The sequence below is a fragment of the Symphodus melops genome, assembly GCF_947650265.1.
Source record: "Symphodus melops genome assembly, chromosome: 19".
NCBI classification, from domain to species: domain Eukaryota; kingdom Metazoa; phylum Chordata; class Actinopteri; order Labriformes; family Labridae; genus Symphodus; species Symphodus melops.
Genome location: NC_136709.1, coordinates 12,066,629 through 12,085,337, shown reverse-complemented (window position 1 = coordinate 12,085,337; position 18,709 = coordinate 12,066,629). Strand labels below are relative to the sequence as shown.

At 38.8% G+C, this 18,709-nt stretch overlaps 5 protein-coding genes across 10 annotated transcripts; 2 read left to right on the top strand and 3 right to left on the bottom strand.

Moving 5' to 3' along the window:
* Window positions 1–30: 30 nt before the first annotated feature.
* ccdc197 (coiled-coil domain containing 197) lies at window positions 31–3,371 on the top strand. Of its 2 annotated transcripts, none has more exons than XM_079369612.1 (9): window positions 31–522; window positions 616–661; window positions 798–991; window positions 1,843–2,000; window positions 2,086–2,168; window positions 2,275–2,447; window positions 2,534–2,644; window positions 2,742–2,858; window positions 2,962–3,371. In XM_079369612.1, exons 1-9 carry the CDS (start codon window positions 391–393, stop codon window positions 3,148–3,150), a joined length of 1,203 nt encoding a protein of 400 aa, XP_079225738.1. In that variant the 5' UTR covers window positions 31–390; the 3' UTR covers window positions 3,151–3,371. The 2 variants fall into 2 exon arrangements, with proteins under 2 accessions (XP_079225738.1, XP_079225739.1); XM_079369613.1 differs by having other exon boundaries at window positions 38–522; window positions 815–991.
* Window positions 3,372–4,514: 1,143 nt separating this feature from the next.
* LOC306840330 (ubiquitin thioesterase OTUB2-like) lies at window positions 4,515–6,791 on the top strand. Its single transcript, XM_079369547.1, has 5 exons — window positions 4,515–4,802; window positions 4,874–4,992; window positions 5,081–5,165; window positions 6,177–6,368; window positions 6,517–6,791. The coding sequence occupies exons 1-5, from the start codon at window positions 4,722–4,724 to the stop codon at window positions 6,721–6,723; spliced, it is 684 nt and encodes a 227-aa protein (XP_079225673.1). The 5' UTR covers window positions 4,515–4,721; the 3' UTR covers window positions 6,724–6,791.
* Window positions 6,792–6,803: 12 nt separating this feature from the next.
* On the bottom strand, window positions 6,804–11,460 carry ddx24 (DEAD (Asp-Glu-Ala-Asp) box helicase 24). Of its 2 annotated transcripts, XM_079369540.1 has the most exons (9): window positions 11,355–11,460; window positions 10,263–11,167; window positions 9,734–10,171; window positions 9,493–9,646; window positions 8,373–8,885; window positions 7,777–7,852; window positions 7,464–7,652; window positions 7,253–7,382; window positions 6,804–7,165 (listed from the first exon to the last, which is right to left on the bottom strand). In XM_079369540.1, exons 2-9 carry the CDS (start codon window positions 11,164–11,166, stop codon window positions 6,906–6,908), a joined length of 2,664 nt encoding a protein of 887 aa, XP_079225666.1. In that variant the 5' UTR covers window position 11,167; window positions 11,355–11,460; the 3' UTR covers window positions 6,804–6,905. The 2 variants fall into 2 exon arrangements, with proteins under 2 accessions (XP_079225666.1, XP_079225667.1); XM_079369541.1 differs by lacking the exon at window positions 11,355–11,460 and having other exon boundaries at window positions 10,263–11,347.
* serpina10b (serpin peptidase inhibitor, clade A (alpha-1 antiproteinase, antitrypsin), member 10b) lies at window positions 11,442–14,115 on the bottom strand. The gene is made up of 4 exons (XM_079369542.1): window positions 13,139–14,115; window positions 12,728–13,001; window positions 12,358–12,505; window positions 11,442–12,271 (listed from the first exon to the last, which is right to left on the bottom strand). Exons 1-4 carry the CDS (start codon window positions 13,761–13,763, stop codon window positions 12,080–12,082), a joined length of 1,239 nt encoding a protein of 412 aa, XP_079225668.1. The 5' UTR covers window positions 13,764–14,115; the 3' UTR covers window positions 11,442–12,079.
* A 95-nt stretch (window positions 14,116–14,210) lies between these two features.
* atxn3 (ataxin 3) lies at window positions 14,211–18,606 on the bottom strand. Of its 4 annotated transcripts, none has more exons than XM_079369543.1 (11): window positions 18,568–18,606; window positions 17,932–18,096; window positions 17,801–17,845; window positions 17,618–17,703; window positions 17,449–17,515; window positions 17,281–17,368; window positions 17,064–17,193; window positions 16,809–16,972; window positions 16,385–16,526; window positions 15,985–16,049; window positions 14,211–15,872 (listed from the first exon to the last, which is right to left on the bottom strand). In XM_079369543.1, the coding sequence occupies exons 1-11, from the start codon at window positions 18,589–18,591 to the stop codon at window positions 15,817–15,819; spliced, it is 1,032 nt and encodes a 343-aa protein (XP_079225669.1). In that variant the 5' UTR covers window positions 18,592–18,606; the 3' UTR covers window positions 14,211–15,816. The 4 variants fall into 4 exon arrangements, with proteins under 4 accessions (XP_079225669.1, XP_079225670.1, XP_079225672.1 ...); XM_079369544.1 differs by lacking the exon at window positions 18,568–18,606 and adding an exon at window positions 18,370–18,464; XM_079369546.1 differs by lacking the exon at window positions 18,568–18,606 and adding an exon at window positions 18,344–18,435 and having other exon boundaries at window positions 17,932–18,092.
* Window positions 18,607–18,709: the final 103 nt, after the last annotated feature.

The following is an 18,709-nucleotide window of genomic DNA, read 5'->3' as shown; positions in this document are numbered from 1 at the left end:
AGGAGCCCTTTCTTTTTGGTCACATCTCAACGTTAAAGCTAAATAATTTAAGACATGCTCACGAGTCCTCCGTTCAACTTGGTTTAGGGTTTGAGGGATTTAGACCCGAGTAAGCGCTCTTAACTTTCTCCCTATTTCTGACGATCTCATGCAGACGCTCAAACGGGACCGCCTCCTTGGCAGTTGCCCTGACAACGGATAAACGATCCCGACAAATTCCCAGCTGTCCTGATCGCGGTTCCCCTGGAAACAGCTACACAAAATCAAGGACAACATCCGGAAGGGAAACCTTCGTCGTCCCACTTGTCGTCCGAACGTGGAATAATTGCAGAAATCGGAGTCTAAAGTAGAAGCTGAAGGATGTATTAAGTTAAGTTCAAACGTACGCGTATGAAAAAAAATAAAATAAATAACCATGACGACCACTTCACTCCCAGTTTTAGGAGACAGCGACCCCCGTCTACGGCTGACAGTGGAAAACAGATCACGAAACATTTTTGTAACACAGTTGGACGACACCAGGTAGGCATGCGTTTAAAACTGCAGATTAAATTATTTTCTCTTTAAATACATTTTTCGAATAAACAAGGTAAAGTTTAGTTATTCTCTCCTCAGATATATGAAAGAGGAACATATCAACTATCTACCAGTTGTAACAGAGGTAAGGCAGAATAAGTGTGTAGTCTAGATATGAAAAAAAGGTATATGTAAACTTGTGCACAAAATTACTATATTATATTTACAAAACATTATATGTTAGATCAAAGATGGACCATTTTTAGGATGTGTTTATGCAGCTGACATTATTTTGCAGACTTCAAGCAGAATCCTTGAGGCAGGAGTAAACACTTTGCAAAAGACCATGGTCCTGAAGAAACAGGCAGAGTTGGACGAAGTGGACAAGCAGCTGACGCTCAAACGCCAAGAGTTTAAAAGAAGTACGGAGGCTCTGGCCAAGAGAAGATCTGAACTGGAAGTAAAACAGCAGCAGGTGAAATAAAACGTACTAAATCTACAACCCTGAATTCAACAGATTCAAGAAGTTGTGTAAAGTAAGATTACAAACAGAATGTAAGGATTTTCAAAACACTGAAACCCGATATTTGTTTAAAATGTTGAAACTGATAAGTGTTGTTGTATTTGTAAAATTACATGCTCTTTTTTTTGATGCAAACATCATGTTGGAGAAGTGGACCATCAAGCTTGAAAACAGTGCTCAGTTCAAAAGACAGCATCCTTGATGGAGGTGCATTAGTGCACCTGGCATATGTAACCTGCACATTTGTGAAGGCTGAACTATACAACTTTCTGCAAAATAAAAAACTTCTTTACTACGATGATCTTCACTTTTTCAGAAAGATAATGCAGAACCACATTCTGGGTCTATTACAACAGCACAGCTTGGTAAGAAAAGAGTCTGGGTGATGGATTGGCTTTCCTGCAGTCTCAACTTGTCACCCATGGAAAACGTTTTGGAGCATTATGAAGTTTAAAAAAAGAAACATGAGATGGTTGAGCAGCTAAAATCATGCAATAAGAAAGAATGCATTCCACTTCGGGCTGCGATAAATATGACCCTGTCCAAACCTTTTTTGACCCGTGCCGCTAGCTTCAAATTTGAAATTAACAAACATTTCCCGCAAACAATTCAATTTCTCAGTTTAACATTTGATATGTTGTCTTTGTGCATTTTCAATGAAATATGAGGTTTCAATCTTAAAAATATGTTTTTATTTACATCGTAAACAATGTCCCAACTTTGTTGAATTTAAGGCTGTACTGGAAGGCCTAACTGAAATGACACTGTCATTTTTCAGGAACCTTTTGTTTTCTTTCACCCAGACTAAAGACAGGGTGATGAAATTTGAGAAGTTTATGGCGGAAAATGATGAAAAGCGACACAGGGCTATGAAGAAGTTTGAGGATGCACGAGAGCAGAACATTGTGAAACAGAAAGAGATAGAAGATCTGACTGAGCAACTGACACATCTCAGAGCCAGGTGAGGATTTTAAACCAAAGCCTTCACGGTAGCATGTTGCTCATTGAGTCCTTCTACCTCACTTTTGCAACGTATCAATTCATAGGCATCACATTTTAAAGGGGAGGATTGCAAAATACAAAATCTATGAGGACTACTTGATGAAAACACTAGATAATTTCCCTAGGAGTAAGTTAAAAACTTACTATGTTACCCATTTGCTCTACTTATTCAAATACACAATAGCCCATAAGTGGGATCGTAATCTATATTTTGATTGCAAAATCTTTTCCAGCGTACCTTGACAATGGATCTGAATCTTTGGTTATGCCCATCATCCGGCGCCATGAAACCCTGTCCATCACCCACCAGCGTCTGCTGCAGCGCCTGGGTAGTCTGGAGAATGAGGTGGAGCAGAGTCAGCGACAACTTCGGAACATGACAAAGGAGCACAGCATCAAAAGACTGGTAAGAAGCACAGAATTATCATTGTTAGATGTTTTTCAGTTTACAGTGATTTTATGAATGAATTAGAGTTTGTATTTGTGTTGCAGAAAGCCAATAAGGAACTGTCTGAACTTCAGAGTGAGTTAGAAACACACAAAGAGAAGAACAAGCAGGCAGAGGCTAACTTGCTGATGGAGCAAGGCCTGTCTAGACAGAAAGTATGCCTTCAAGATGAGGAATTCGACATTACCCTGAGTCTATTTGCAGAATAAAAAATAAAAATAAAATGATCATTACTTGTCAATCATTACTCAGGTTGAAGAAATGGGATCTGTACTTATGGCAGTTAACAACCTTGCAGAGCAGTGTTATCTTCCTGCATTTGGACCTTTGGAAAACATGAACATACTTACAAAGATGGACATGGTGAAGGTAATATTGAGAAAAAATAAAAAAGTTATTAGAAATTATACCATAATAGTAACAATTGTATTTTATTTAACCTATTTTAAACTAACCAAATGTTTCCTTGAAGGAGTATATTCTGGACTTGGCTGACACTGAGAAGAGAGCGAGGAGACTAATGGTGTCTGGATCTGCCATGACAAGCAGAACAGCTCTGACATACAAAAGAGAGAAGGTGTCCATGAAAAGCATTGGCAGTAAAACACTTATCAAAAGTTCAAGTAAAGTCAGTAGAAAGAGTGAGGCAACAAGTCGATGAATTTCACAACTTATCTGTGTTTCTTCTAACAGTTATCCGTGTGTGTTAAGTGTTAAAATTCAGTTTGGACCTTTAAAGTAGTAACATGACTATCTTTATGCAGTTGAATAGTGTTGAATAAGGTACTAAATGATATGACGATATGACTTTTATTAATATGATGTGACAAATGCTGCCCTTTAAGTGTGTTAAGTATTTGTAAATAAAATAATTATGTGTGAGCATCGAGACTTGTCAATGTGTGCGCAAGAGGGTTAATCTTCACCAAAAGGTCACAATCAAAATGTTATGTGCATGCAACAGTGTGTTTGTAATTCTCTGAGATTTAGAGTAGAAGTTTACAAAAAACTTTAATAATGAAGAGTTAGAGTTCCCACATTCAATTGATTGAATATAGTTCATATTGAACAGCAGAGAAAAGCTACATTTCTATTAATCAATCTAATTAATCAAACATAACATCAAACATTAGCAACAGAGGAAGTTTGTTTGTTCCCCCAAATGTTACCAAACACTGTCATGCAGGTTTTTACCAGCCTTGTAGTTCCCACAGTAATCAACCATTATGCTGCAATTCTACTCATCTGTGCAATGCACTGAAAGGAGCAAAACACATTTTTGTCTGCAATTTGCATGCCTTAGGATTAAGTAATATGGACTGTGAAACTGTGAGTGTTTTTGTTTTTTTGTGAACTTCCTCTGCTGTTTTAGTCATGCCCTTCATATTTACAATTTATGCTCATGCCTGCCATTGGGAGCAAGACGATCACTTGTGTATTGATCTTCAGGATAGTTATAAGGAAGACTAGTAAAAGCCTATATTTTAAACCGTAGAAAAGGGCTTATGTTGAACCCGTTTTTTACACCCACTTTTTATTGCAGTAAATAGGGGAATATTCAGCTTACTTCGTTACAAAAAAAATTGACACTTATGTTGAATATGAAAAATATATTTTTTTGTCTACCAAAATAGGCTCAGCCCCTCCTCTAACATGCAAATTGAAAATAATAGGTTTATATAACCTAGGTTAATACTTTAGGTGATAAGGCTTAGTTATTTATTCATTTATTTATTTTTTACCTCTTAGTAAACTCTAAAAAGGATGGTTTTACTATTAACTGGGCTTAAAGAGTTCTATTAACAGTTTTTCAATTGTTTAATAGTTTCATTCGATTATTACACAATAACGCAACTTGAGAAAAAAAAGTCATCTGTAGACCTATTTTAGTTTACAGCCTGTAATCTAACAGTTTCTACTCAGTTTGACTTGTTTTCTAATTTCTGTCTGACGACCTCACAAACATAAATTAAACCAGTACTGTCTCTTTAACAGGAACACGTGGTACGTACAAACATCCGGATTTCAGAAAATGGAAATCAAATTGCAACAGTAGCTGTGACAACCTGCTTTGACGCAGATAGCCTTGCCAAACTGTTTTTTTTCTAACATGTTTTCGATCTTGTTGAAATGTAAAGATATGTCGTGTGGTCACGTGACCATTGATGCCGCATAGGCTGTTTTCTTTCTCGCAAACTGAAACGAAGACTATCGTTGTTCGTTTCTCAACAGATGGAGGCTGACAGTCTTGTGTCAAGCAGAGAGGACATATCCTCGTTGTTTCCTGAGCAAACGACGGGTCCCAAGTATAAAGTATGACATTGTTGTTTCCTGCATGTGATCGTTTTCTTGTCATATTAAATAAGACTATTGTCCTTTGTTAGGATTTAAGCAGCCAGTTTTCCTCGGTCAGACTAGTGCGTGGGGACGGAAACTGCTTCTATAGAGCCCTCTTCTTTGCACGCTTGGAGTCAGTCCTACACAATGCCAGGGCTCTGCAGAGGTCAGTTATCATTACAGCATTATTTGAAAATATTGAATTTACATAACATTTAATATGGACTTTATTTTTTCACGGGTTTCACTTTCAGATTGAAGGAGAAAATCATTCAAACCCGACAAGACTTTACTTCTGCGAGATTTGATGAGAGTTTTTTTGAGCACCATCTGAACACAGTAAATACATTTTCTGATACATTCATTACATTTATATTATTGAAGGGACTGAATCAAGCTAAAGCCTAGACTTCTCTGTAGGCCTTTAAGTCGCCTGTGATGATTTTTAGGTTTGTATTGGCTGTGGAGCCCTCTGCCCACCTTCTACATCTTAGCAGATGTTGTCCTTTGTGTGATACAGTAACAACCTCATCTTGCTTCACATAGTGCAAATAAAGACTGTTTCAGTAGCCTGCTGGTAATAACATGGTCTGGCATCAACCCTACAGTAGTGGGGGCTATAAAGACTGGAAGTCTAGAAATAGACGTGCTCTTGATTGTAAAGCTCATTTCGAGGCAGTAGTATTAATTGCAGTCTATTTCACAATCACCTACAAACTCGAAACAGTGGCTTTAAATCAATTAAACGTTCGTCAAATCTAAAGGGTTAAGACATTTCAAAGGAAATCAAATAAAATGTGCTGTGACAGTTTGGAATAAATGGATGTTAATAAACGTGATGTTGGACAAACAGGCACAGAAGAGTTGCATAAAACAAAAACGTTTTTTAGGCAATTTCAAATGTGAGTTGTTAAGCATTATGTCTGAGACTTGAATAACTGTCACATGTTATTCAGTATTAGTTTAAAGAGGATAGTCAGTGATGCTATCCTATTGCTGGTCAACTTCACACTGGTTTTAAAAGGAATACAAATGAAAGTAAATCAATATGGATAAGAATCTATAAGCAGCTGGAAATATTACACTTTGAAAATAGAATGAAGCCAAATCTGACACATGAGCCTGTTATGAGGGTCCTGAGTTTTTCCAGATAGTCCCATTATAAAGGTTTAAGTTCTGAAAATAAGGAACCTTAATTGGAACTATATAGACACTTTAGACCCAACAATGTGCTTTAACTCTACTGGTAAAGAAAATCATATTTTTGTCACTGTTGTAGGGCTATTAAAGGAGATATTTTTTTAGTTTGACTGGAGTGTGAAAAATGGCTGACTTTCTCTTCCTTTGGAGGTTGTAAATGTCGTGGAGCAGTGCCTGGCTGACATGCAGGAGGAGCGACTGCTCCAGCTCTGTAATGATCAGACGACATCCGACAGCGTGGTGCAATTTCTCAGGCTGATCACTTCAGCACACCTCCAAAACCATGCAGACTTCTTCTGCAACTTTGTAGAGGCGCCAAACCTACAAGTCTACTGTCAGCAAGTAAGTCACAAAGTCTTTTGCTGCCATCTAGTGAAAACATTTTTTTTTTTTTTTAAACTAGATAGTCATCTGTTTAAATTCTAACAAATATTATTCAGAAAACAGTGAAACTTTGGGTGGGGTAATGATTGTGTTCCCCTTACTACAGGAGGTGGAGGCCATGGCAATGGAGAGTGATCATGTGGACATCTTAGCTCTTTCACAAGCTCTGGATATCTGCATCCACATCGTCTCTATGGAGGGAGATGAACATCAGTTGGCTCACCACATCATTCCAGAGGGAGCTGAACCTTTAGTGCACCTCCTCTATCAGACATCACACTACAACATTCTCTACCCAAGGCAGCAACATTGACCAGACGTCCACAGGGACTCTGCTCGACTCAGGGATATTGAGTTTCAGTGGAGAAAGGAAATAAATAACATCAACTGAGCTTTCGGACACTAATTTTTATAAAATCTTGCAGTGTAAAGCAGTTTAACAGATCTTTTTTTACACATGGTGCAATAATTACTGAAATGTTACATAATTACATGTCACTGTTGTTCTTTCTTTTGCTTTTTCTGCTTTAATCGGCCACCTCTCTTTTTCTTCCCCTGTAAAGAAACGCTGGTGAGGGCACTCTCCTTCCCAGCTAGAGGCAGGTTAGGCAGGGAGAGCTTTCCCATTTGTGTTGGGTACTTGGTCTTTATCGTGTTCTTGAACACCGTCTGGGAGATCAGATGCTTCAAATGCTTTTTCATCCCTTTCACCATCTTCTGCTGCCCTCTGTCTGCTTCCTCGTCCTTTGCGCTGCCTGCAGACAATGATAGCATTTGTAGTCGTTTGTATTTGCATTTTAAAAAGACAAAATATGCTGCAAGAAAAGAACATTTTGTTTTACCAATTAAAAGATCATCATCCAGATCCACCTCAAGGGCCTCTGCTGCCTGTTTCAGCCACGAGTTGTGGTGCTTCTCTCTGCTGTTGTGGAACTCGATCTTCTCTATCTGTCTGGCCAAGTTTACTCGCTCCTGAAGGGACGATCTCGACAATTAACATCAAATATAATGACTTTAAAGTGACAACACATTAGGCTCAATACTGGGTCTCACCTTGATTGCGTCCATGCATTTGGTCTCTATGGGGAACATGGGGAGCTCCTCGTCTTTCCCAAGAGCTTTGTAAATCTTTTTGAAGTTCATCATGTCGTCTGGGCCGATGAGCAGCAAACTGAGACCCTCTTTAGTGGCTCTCGCTGTTCTGCCGCTTCGATGGATGTAGGTCTCAGATGTCCTAGGGACCTAATTTGTGTCACATTTAATTAGTCGACTTGTTTGGAGGCCAATGACACGCAAATGTTTTTATTGAAAGCATCAGGATTTCAATGAAACATAAATGCTTTGGACAAACGTCCGAAAGGCTTACCTGGTAGTGAATAACATGCTGGACATTGGGAATATCCAGTCCTCTGGCTGCCACATCTGTAGTTAGCAGAACACAGCTGTGAAGGAAAAAATGAATAAGTATAACAGAATAAAGTAAGTGGTTGAATCTGTGTGAGTTTTGAGTTAATTAGTCAAAAATAAATACAGTAAAAGGTTGTAGGCAAACAAAAAAAAGTTTCAATTTAAAAGTCCACACAAATCGTGTGCAAGCGAGTCATTTCTCAGCCAGACTGTAGTCTGTGTATGCATGAGACAGTAAGACTGTCCAGTTAATAAACATTAACTGGACAGCCATTAGTGACAAATAAATCTGTCACTAATGGCATTAAACGATTTTCATATCAGTCTCAGTTTGATTCAAAAACTGCTCATTTACACAATTGTGAATAAAAAGGTATCCTTAAAACGTTTATATAAAAACTAAATAGAATGTGTTATTGGAGAACCTCTTCTTGCATATCAGTTAATACCCATAAGCTCTTAGCTGAATTTAATACAGTATTACGTTTCTTTTCTGGGTTCAAAATAACTAAACCTTGTGCAAATTCTGAGACTGCAACTGTATGCAAAGCTCACCTCTCCCTCTCAGCAAACCTCTCCAGGTTTTTGAGGCGTTGTTTCTGGTGCATGTTGGCATGAAGGGGCAGTGGTGTACGGTCCAAAATAACCAGCAGGGAGTTCAACCTCTTGATACAGTCTATACTGTTAGCGAAGACCATGGTGCGGCCTGGATACTGCAGCAGGAAATAATACAGGTAAAAGTCCTTCTCCTCCTTTTGGCAGTGGATAGTGGTCTCAATCAGGGTCTCCACAGTTGCCTCCTTCCTGGTGAGGTCGACAATTTTTGGTTTGGACCTGATGCCCACTTTCTCCATGAGAACTTCAAGCCTGCTCCTCTTGTCCAAGTTCTTCTTCTTCTTCTGCAGGAGGCGCGTTGGCAGGCTATGAACCATCGTCAGCGTGGCTGAGAACACAAATGTTTGTCTCATGGGATTAAAGTGTACCGTGTTCAACATCTCCAGCAGACTCTCCAGCTCTGCAAAGTGGCCCCTCTCTACCATACGATCCGCTTCATCAATGACCAGGCACCTGAAGAAGAAACCAGATATTTTAGAGTAGAATGAAAATCCTGAATGACACTACAGATCCTGCTGAAAACATGACATTTAAGAATGTTGGATTTGATAGCCGTGTATCGTGAACATGCTTTGAGGTACAATTTTTCAGTTCAGTCAGTTCAAACACTTAAAATATCATTCAACTTCATCTTGCTCACTTTGCAAATAGCTTTTTGGGTTGATCGGTTTGCAACAAAAATATAATACAAATATATTCATACAAGAATGTCATTTTTGTGGTTTGCATTTGGTTTCCAATTTCAAAAAATATCAAACACTGGAGAACTGGCAACAATTTCTTTTAATATAACAAAAAGATATATCATTCATTATGTAAACAATGTCATATGATGTTACTGCGGTCCTTGATCTACATGTGTGATGACCTTTATCGGATGATATATTGAGGCGCAATCAATGTACAGTGATAAAAATGCTCTGTTTAACCGTGTTTGTAATTACTACTAGAACTAAACATACAATATATTGATCTATGGAAACATAGTATTTAATTTCGCAACACAAATTTTGACCATGTTGCAAAATCCAAAAGAGACAGGGTGTGAAATGTGACTCACCTGAGCTGTCTCAAGTTCAGCAGGTGTGGATGTCTCTCTTTGATCAGGTCCCACAGACGTCCTGGGGTGGCAATGATGATCTCTGGTCTTCTCTTCAGCATTCGTCTTTGTTTCTGTTGAGCCATACCACCCACCACTATCGCTGTTTTGATATCTGCAGAAAAATAACAGCTTCATGGTTGACATTCGGAAAACGTGTGTAACTGATCAAGAAAGACATCACTAAGCTTCAAGAACGTACCCGTGTATTTTGCAACCGCATCAATGTGGTGTTTGACCTGAACAGCCAACTCTCTGGTTGGAGTGAGCACCAATCCGAGCAGAGGCTGACTCCGCCCATCAGCTGTTTGTTCTTCGTCTTCAGCATTGGGCTTAAGGTCAACGTCTGCATTTTCAATTAAGAGGACATCATTTTCTTCTTCTCCATGGACATCATCTTCACTTTCATTTTCGCCTGTGTCGCTGTGATCCTCCTGTGTGACACTTTCACTCTCCTCTTCCCCAGTCTCGACTTCTACATCCTCATCCTCTTCAGTGGACTGCTCTAAAGCTGGTAAATACAAACTCTCAATCTGTGAGGGAGCTTCAGTGTTATCATCCAGAGGCTTTTCTGAACCGTTCCTCCACTCCAGGATGGTGTGAATCATAGGAATGCCAAAAGCCAATGTTTTCCCACTTCCTGTAAAGACAGCGCTCACATTAGGCTCACTTACAGAAATATTAGGACCGATTTCTGACGGACAAAAAGAGCAAAGAGTGTTTTATCTTACCCGTCTCAGCTGCCCCCAGTATATCCATCCGATCCCTGATAGCAGAAGGCAAAGTAAGAGCTTGAATAGGGGTTGGTGATCCAAACCCAAGACTGCTCAGTGCATTTAGCACAGGTGAGGGAACAAACAGATCCTTCCATGCACTCATGTCAGTGAGTTTGCCGTCAGAGCCAGAGAGAGCTGCATTCGTCCAGTTTTTTGCATGCTTCTTGGGGGGCTTTGTGACTTTGTCTTGAGTGGATTTTTCTTCTTCCACAGCTTGAAGTTCTGATGGAGGCTCCTGGTTCGGCTCTGCCTCTGCAATGTTAACTTCTTCAAACTGTTGCTTCTGTTTCTTTGTCTTCCTTTTCTTGACCTTTTTTTCTTGTTTTGTTTCAGCACCAGGTTCTGAGCTGCTTACGGTTTCTTTCAACACCTCCTTTTCTGCCGTTTCTTCTTTCCCTTCTGTCTCACCTGAAGCTACATCCTCCTGTGCAACGTCTGAAGAAATGTTATCTTGTTGCAATGATTCCTCTGCACAGACAAGTTTCTTATTTTTCTTCTTCTTGGCTTTTTTCTTGACAGGTTCCACCGTTTTCTCCTCCACAGCCACACTCTGTCCAGTCTTCACTCCCTCGCTGGCTTTCCTTTTCTTCGCCTTCTTCTTCTCCACCTTCGCCTTCTTCTTCTCCTCCTTCCTTTTGAGTTCTTTAGCCGCTTTAGCTGCAGCCTTTTCGGAGTCAACCAGACGGTAACTTGTCAGCTCCTCAAAACACACCAGACCCTCCAGACCCTCTTCGGAGAAGAGACTGGGATCTAGCGCTACAGCTTTCCACTTACTTTTCAAATGGATGCTCCGTTTGCCTTTTTTATTCACCCCGGAGGACAGACGCTGGTTTTTCGGCCCCATATTCTTTGTCTTCATTCTACCAACAAATAAGCCGAGTTAGTCCAAACGAGTCACACTACTTTACTGTACACGCGTGTTAAAAGTGATCTGTACAGCGAGTCACTCACACTGTCATCAACATGCGCTCAATCATATCTCAACACAATACGACATTAATAACCACATACAATCCAAAAGAAAGACAACATAAACATGTACCTCACCTGTTTGGGGTTTTAAGTAACGTCAATATGCCGCTCCAAATGATACGATCCACGCGTGACACGAGGACGACGCCATGACAGTGTTGGTCACGTGGTTTGAAAAAACTTTATTTGTCACTCCACTTGACATTACACTGGTTTCCTTCCTAAGTGGGATAAAAACGGACTTTTCCATGTTTAAATTTAAAAACCTTGTGTTATGATTATTATATATCAACACATAATAACTGCCCCTTTAAAGCGTTCCTGGTGAAAGGTATTTAGTCAAAGAGGCTACAAACTCATGTCAGATTGTTATTTCAAGTGGATCAGGAATCTTAAAACAATGCAGCTGGTCTTCTGTTTTTAATGTTAATGAATATGTTTAATTTCTTTCCCAGAGTCACAGATTAAATTTCATTTTCTCATTATGTAGAAAGTAATTCAATAACGTTACACCAATTCAAACAAGTTCTTGAATTAGGCCTACAGTGATGCTTCCATGCATTTACCCACCACAGCTCTCATTCAGGATGGATTTTGCATTACAAAAAGGCAATTACAAAAAGGCATTTTTACTTAAATTCTTAATTCATAGGGATCTAGGTAATGTAAGCAGGCTTACCAAACAGACAAGTAGAATCATTTAAAGCCAAATGTAACGTTTAAAATGCATCCAAACAGTTTTAAAGCTTGAATAAAGAAAATATGCAAGCATTTTAAAACTGAAGCTGCATAATACACTGTTAGACTTTGGTGGGGTCAATCATTCTGCCCATGAAGAGCAAACAGTTTGTTTGTTCATTGTATATGAAGAAGAAAAATGGTCTGTTGACAGTGAAGGTCTTGGGTAAGGAATATGGAGTAATGCTGATTGTGGTGGCAGCTGCTGCTGTGGTCCCCGTCTCATCCACCTCAATCACTGCTTTGTGCAGCACCTGGGATAATACAGTCAAGTTTAAAATCATCATCTTTGATTTATGTAAGATATATATTGGAATAGCATCTTCAAACTGAAAACAACCTCTGACACCCTGAGTCCTTCGTCCTTGCTCAGCTTTGTCAAATTGGCTGAATTACTGAAGATCGTGGCCATGCCCATGTGTGGGAGAAGGTTGTGCAGGGAATATGATTGCTCCATCTTAAATCTGGGCAGAGTCACTTCCAATTTGCTGTAAGAAACAATTGGTAGACAATTAATATCTCTTTGTAGATGTTTAATAAGGTGCATTTTTGTTGCTGCAAACAGATGCACATTTAAGGAGAACATGCCGCAAAGCCACATTAATATAACTAAAATAAAAAATAAAAAAACAGATCTCAGTGGATAAAATGACAAAGTTTAAGAAAGTTAAGTCTTCCATGCGTCTGTAAAACTAATTTTCCATGCTTACATTTTCTGCAGATTTTTGATCCAGCTGAGGAACCTATCAGCAGAAATCTCTTCATCAATCACAGTGTAGTCTATGCCTTTGTTGGGGAGCAGAATAAGCATTGAAACACCTTCCTGGTATGGTAGCTTCAGCCCTTTTACACCAAGAAGGACGTCTTCCATCATGTAGAACTTATCCTCCATAAACATCATCGGCACTTGCACAACTTTGTAGTTGTCTATGTAGAAGGGAGCGGTGTCAGTGTATTTTGGGTTGAAAGGCTTCTGCCAGGCTCCTGTCGAAAATATTGTATTTTTAGTTTAACTTTGGCAAATTGTCAACTAAGAATTGAAGGTCACAACACAATTGGAAGCCAAAACTTGTATTTAAAACAAAAGATAAACTCTTCACAACAAGGGTTATTCTCCTTACCTTGGAAGAAAATTGTACTAATTATCATGAGCTGGGATGTTGAATCCAGACTGGAAATCACCTCAACCACCTTGCCCTCAGTCTTGTTTTGAATGTACTCATTGATGACTGTAATGCTCTCTTCAGTGTTGGAGAAGTTTAACCTTTTGATATCCGCGTCAAAAAACATCTTGATTTGTTGTTCGAATATCTTCTCTACCTCAAACTGTGACTGCATGAACAGGGCCATGCTCTGGTCCAGTTTCAGTGATCCATTCTGTGTGATATTCTCATTGAGCAGTTGGAAGAGTTTGGGGATGATTTCTGGCTGGTCAGTTCTCTCCAGCTGCTCCAGGTTGAGTCCCTTGAGTAATTCCTGATGTGTGACACCATCCGAGGCCATTGAGAGAGCAGCAAAGCTGTTTGAGATGCTCAGGGGAGAGAAAAAAATGTTCTTGTCGTGGTAGCCTGATATCGTTCTGTAGAGGTTCATGGCACAATCCATATTTTTGAAGGCAAGATCAGAGATGGTGGCATCTATGATCGATGCTTGGAGGACAGGGAAGCCCATGTAGGTTACAACAAAAATAAATCTAATCATTTTATGTATCGCCATCTTTTTGATTCTGGTAGAGTTCGGGACCATAACCTGAAGATGAAGACATGGAGAAACGCTTTCTTGAATTTCTCTCGGGATCAATAAAGTATCTATCTATCTATCTGAACTCCTCTAAAAATACTTACAACATACATCAGATACATTTACCGCTTTATTCTATTCCCACTACACCCAAATCTAAATGAAAAAAAACAAACAAAACTTTTTTGTCATGAAAATAACAGAACAGATGGCAGATTATTTTCACAAATAAATAACCGTCATACGTACCGTTCAGTTTGGGCAGGATTGTGTCTGAACGCGCCATCTCTTATTTGGCGGGACAAAGTGCAAGTATACTCTAGTATTACACATTAACCACCTGTTGTGATTTTCCAGATTGCTTCAGCGCCTTTTTTACCCGTTCAGACTGATGTCACAAGTGTGATAATAACTGCGAATTAACATTTAAAATAATAACACGGGAAAATGTAGGAGGAGTGAATGTCACTTTAATCCCAGAATGAGAGCGTTTACATAAAATGAAAGAATGTCTTGTGTCACGTGATATTTAACAAAAGTAATGAATACTTATTGTAAGAATGTAGTGAGTGAAAATAATATAAAGAGAAAAAAGCCAGCTATACTAAATCACAAATGTATTAAAAATAGAAAATAAAAGCCTAAATGGATCAAAAGGACACAGAAACATGAATGAAACAATTATAGTTCTGCTTGGATGTCATTGAGCACAAGAGTTTAAATTTGCCTTACATGAGGGGGGGATTGATGCTAAATACTTATTGTGTCCAAGCCAACAGTCCTTTCTGTTTTGAAGCAGTAATGTGTGGACGATACATCAATATTATCTGTCATCATATTCTCAGGACTAAGCTGAAGTTTGCAGAGCGATGCACGGTAAAACAAGGTGTGCTACATTGCTCTAAGTATTAGAGGAATACAAGGTCAGTGAAACGTGTAGAAGCCTGAAAGGGAGGAGTATCATTTTCTGTCTTATCTTTATTTAAATAATTCCTTTTATGTTCATGAAGAATACTGAGCATTAGAAACAGCAGCTGAAGTCTTGGTTCTCGGTATTGTAGACAGGTGGGACTTTTGATTTAAGTTTCAAGGAATCATACTGCTGGAAGAATACAGTGTATTTATCTATATCTGCAGTTATGGTTCTTACAGTATGCTCCTTTGTTCCCCATAACATTTCAACTTATTTTGGATAAGATGTGAAAAATATGCATCAATATGTAGGACATAACTCTATTGAGCTATTTGTTCAGCCTCTATTGGAGATGGACATAACTCAAAGAAGAGGTACTATTGTACATTATTCATAATGCCTATTTATACACTTATTGGTAATAATAAAGCCACAACACTAGAACTGTGCTGTTGCCCCAAAACCTTCAGACTTCACTCTTCAGCATCCACATGGAAAATTATTTATGATGTGAGGAATAAATGACCAACGTATGTTAGTGCAAGAGGCTACAAGATGTTTCTGAATGTAGCAAATTGATGTCAAAACTATAATAGTGTTGTGTTGGGTCGAGCAGTGGGATAATAGTCCAAGTTTTACAAACGCAAGTCAAAAAAAAGAAAGGATCTGCAGATTTCCTATCAAATTTTATATATGGCCTTAACGCATTGTAAGTCTCCTTTCATGTAACACCAACTTCTGTATGTATTTACCCTTACACAGGTAATCACCATTTGTATGTGGAAGATTCCTCTCTATCTCATCAAGGGGGAAAATAGAGAATAAAAAACAGTATACAATACAAATAGAAGGCGCCATGGTAAAAAGGCAATTGCAAACTTGGTTTAACTGCATCATGAGTCTGTGGTCACCCTTTTCCCAGTGTCAGTGCTCAGTTAGTTATATTAAACTAACTCCTGCCTTTTCTTTGTCATTGATCTCTTCTCTAAAGCCAGTCAGCGAACTAACCAGTGGAACATGTCAGCAGTCTGACTGTCCCTTATGTTCGCATGTGCAAAAGGTTAGAGGAAGGAGCAAAGTCAACCCCTGTGAGGGGGTTGCCAATTCAGGCAGCTGGTAAACAACGCAGGCAAACCTTTCACAGCTTCACTGGCTGGGCTTTTGTTGTTGTTGGTCCTGTTCAGAGACAATGTTCACAGAGCCTGGAAAAAAAAGAGAGTTTTTTTCCTTAATTTTACTATAGCCCTTTTTGTAAGTAGAGCTAATGATATTTTCTGAACTTCATATTCTCTATACCTAAAAGTATGTACTTACTTGAGCCACTTGTTGATATTGTATCTGGTTGTTGAGAAAGGTTTGATTGAGCTTGTTGCTGTTGCCTGAGAAGTCCATAGACAGAGTTTTTATATGAAAATACATTTACAATTTATTTTCTGCAAGATCAAAGGACGTAGAGTCAATATAACTAATTCTTCAATGAACTATTAACATTTATTAAACAAAATGCAACGATATGGCCTCGTGAAATACCACTAAACTGTTCAAACAAACATCACTGATCAAAGCTGTATTCAAATTTTGACCGTAAAACTGAACAGCTTCTGCAAAGACAACTGAACGAGACTGCATATATACTATACATATACTATATACGGCGACATAGTAATTCAACTACCTTCTTTTCGGTAGTTGCCCAGCAAGCAGTTAAACCTACCGGTCAAAATAAGCTTGTCTTCTCCGCCGTAATTCCTCTGCTGTCAGCGTCTCGTTCTGACCTTCTCTTTGTGCTCCAGCATTGCTCCCAGATTTCACGTTTCCCATTTCAGACTCAGAGGGCTTGTTGCTCATCACAGCTCCTTTATTATTGAAAAGAAACAAAAAAAACATTTTCCGTCTTTATACTTGTAATACAAAAAATAAGCATACATATTTCATTAAAACAAATATCATGTTAAAGTTCAAATACAGTTTTTGAATTTTTTTAAAATAATAATTAAAATATGATTTCATGATTTTAATCTTAATTCATTTTGCTGTGTCTGATATGATAATCATAAAACATTTTAATATATTTGAATGGAATCTTGACAAGTCACCAAACAATGTTTAATACCTTTGGATGACTCATTGTTCTTTACCTTGCATGCTGAGCTGTATGGCCCTTCGGAGATCAGCTTCTTCATCTTCCACATCGATGTCCTGTCTGCTGAGTGCCAAAGCTCTCTTCAGCTCATCATCATCATCCACAACCTCTTCCTCCACACCAAAGTTCATCTCAGTTTGGTTCAGAGCTGCAGACCGGCTGCTCACAGAATAAAGGGTTAATAAGTTACCAAATGTGCATTTTTAGCAACTTCAAACTAATAATAAGATACAGGTTTTGGTGTACACACCCTGCACTTGTCTGTGCCTCATCCTCTCCAATAAGCCTTGGCCTCTGCTGCTGTTGCACTCTCATGATCCTTAGGATCTGTTCTGCTTCACACTCGGGGAGGTTTCCTCGGATCACAAATATGGAATAACCTGGACAAATACAGCATTTGTCATTGTATGTTTTCACTGCATCCAAAGAGATACAGATAATAGAGATAAAAGTCAAGTTTGCAATACCTTCCTGTTGTAACTGTGCAAGAAAGAGGGCTAGATAAGTGTCTGATATCAACTCTGGTCCAGTCAACAGAGAATTCAGGTTAAACCACTGCAATGAAAGTAGAAACAGTGTTTATTCAAGTGAATCATGCTGTAATTAACTTGGAGATTATGACAAATTCCTCAGACCTGCTGTCCAAGTTTGCGTATAGTAAACCAGTGCTCCTTGTAGTTGCAAATAAAGGCTTTCTCATTTCTGAAAAAAAGCAAGAAGCGCAAGTTTTCATTATTAGATTGAACTATTTAGCAGTAATAAGATGTATATTATTTTAATGAAAAGTTGACAAAGAAACCTTACATTGGATTAATCATCAGGCTTTGATACTCTCTGCTGTTGAAGAGGATTAACTCCAGGCCCCACACTCTTAGAGCATTGCTAATTACCTAAATGAATAAAACAGTCATAGTAGACTTATTGTGTAAACTAAATAGTTATTGCTTATTATCAAAACATTATATGAAGGTAATCATTTAAACACACTTGAATTGAAAAGAACCCGCTGTCATCCATGTTTCCAGATGGTTGCTAAAGATAGACAGAAAACAACCTGTTACATAATGGCACAAAAGGATAAACTGCTTCTTTAACATGACACATCTTTGTCGCCTCACCTGTAAGAAAGTCCTATACTCCTCACTGCCCATACCTCCCTCAGCCATCCTCATCCTCTCCTCTTCATCGAGCTGATGGGCAATAGAGGACAGATCCACAGGAGTGAAATACTCACCCTGCAGGAGGTTGTTGAGACAGTGTTGGGCACAAAGAGAGCCCTCTTGCTAAAAAATGAAAGAAAGTAGTGACTGTTACATGACACTTAACAAACCCCTAATTCTAAACAGATACATTAGCTCCATAGCCACAGATTATTTCATAACAAAGTCGTTTGTTTTGATCTGTGCACACGGTAGCATCACACTTATGTAAAGCTACAAACAGCTAGCTTACGTAAAACTGATCTTAATACTTTTTATGAAACCAATTAGCTAATTGAAGCTAATTCATTCACTTATCTAACAACATAACTTTCCTTCAACTACATCCCTGCTTACTGATGATATTCTTAGCTGTAAGGAAACTTTGTATAACATCTGACTAGCAGGTGCACTTAGCATTGTAGCTCTCAAACACAACCTCAAATCTCTTAACAACGGCCTGATGACGTCAGTCCACACATTACCGCTTAGAGGGCCAACTAAACACCATTAACAACTTATAGCTACGTGTTTAACTTAAACGTTTTAACTCACTTTTTCATGAAATATGGAATCCATATTCAGCTCTCTGTCAAACATTCAACTCTGACCTCTAGCCCCGCTGCATTCATCATCACGGAAAGACGGGACCATCTTGACTAGCGCCTCCTAGTGGTCGGCAGTCTTCGCCAGCGAT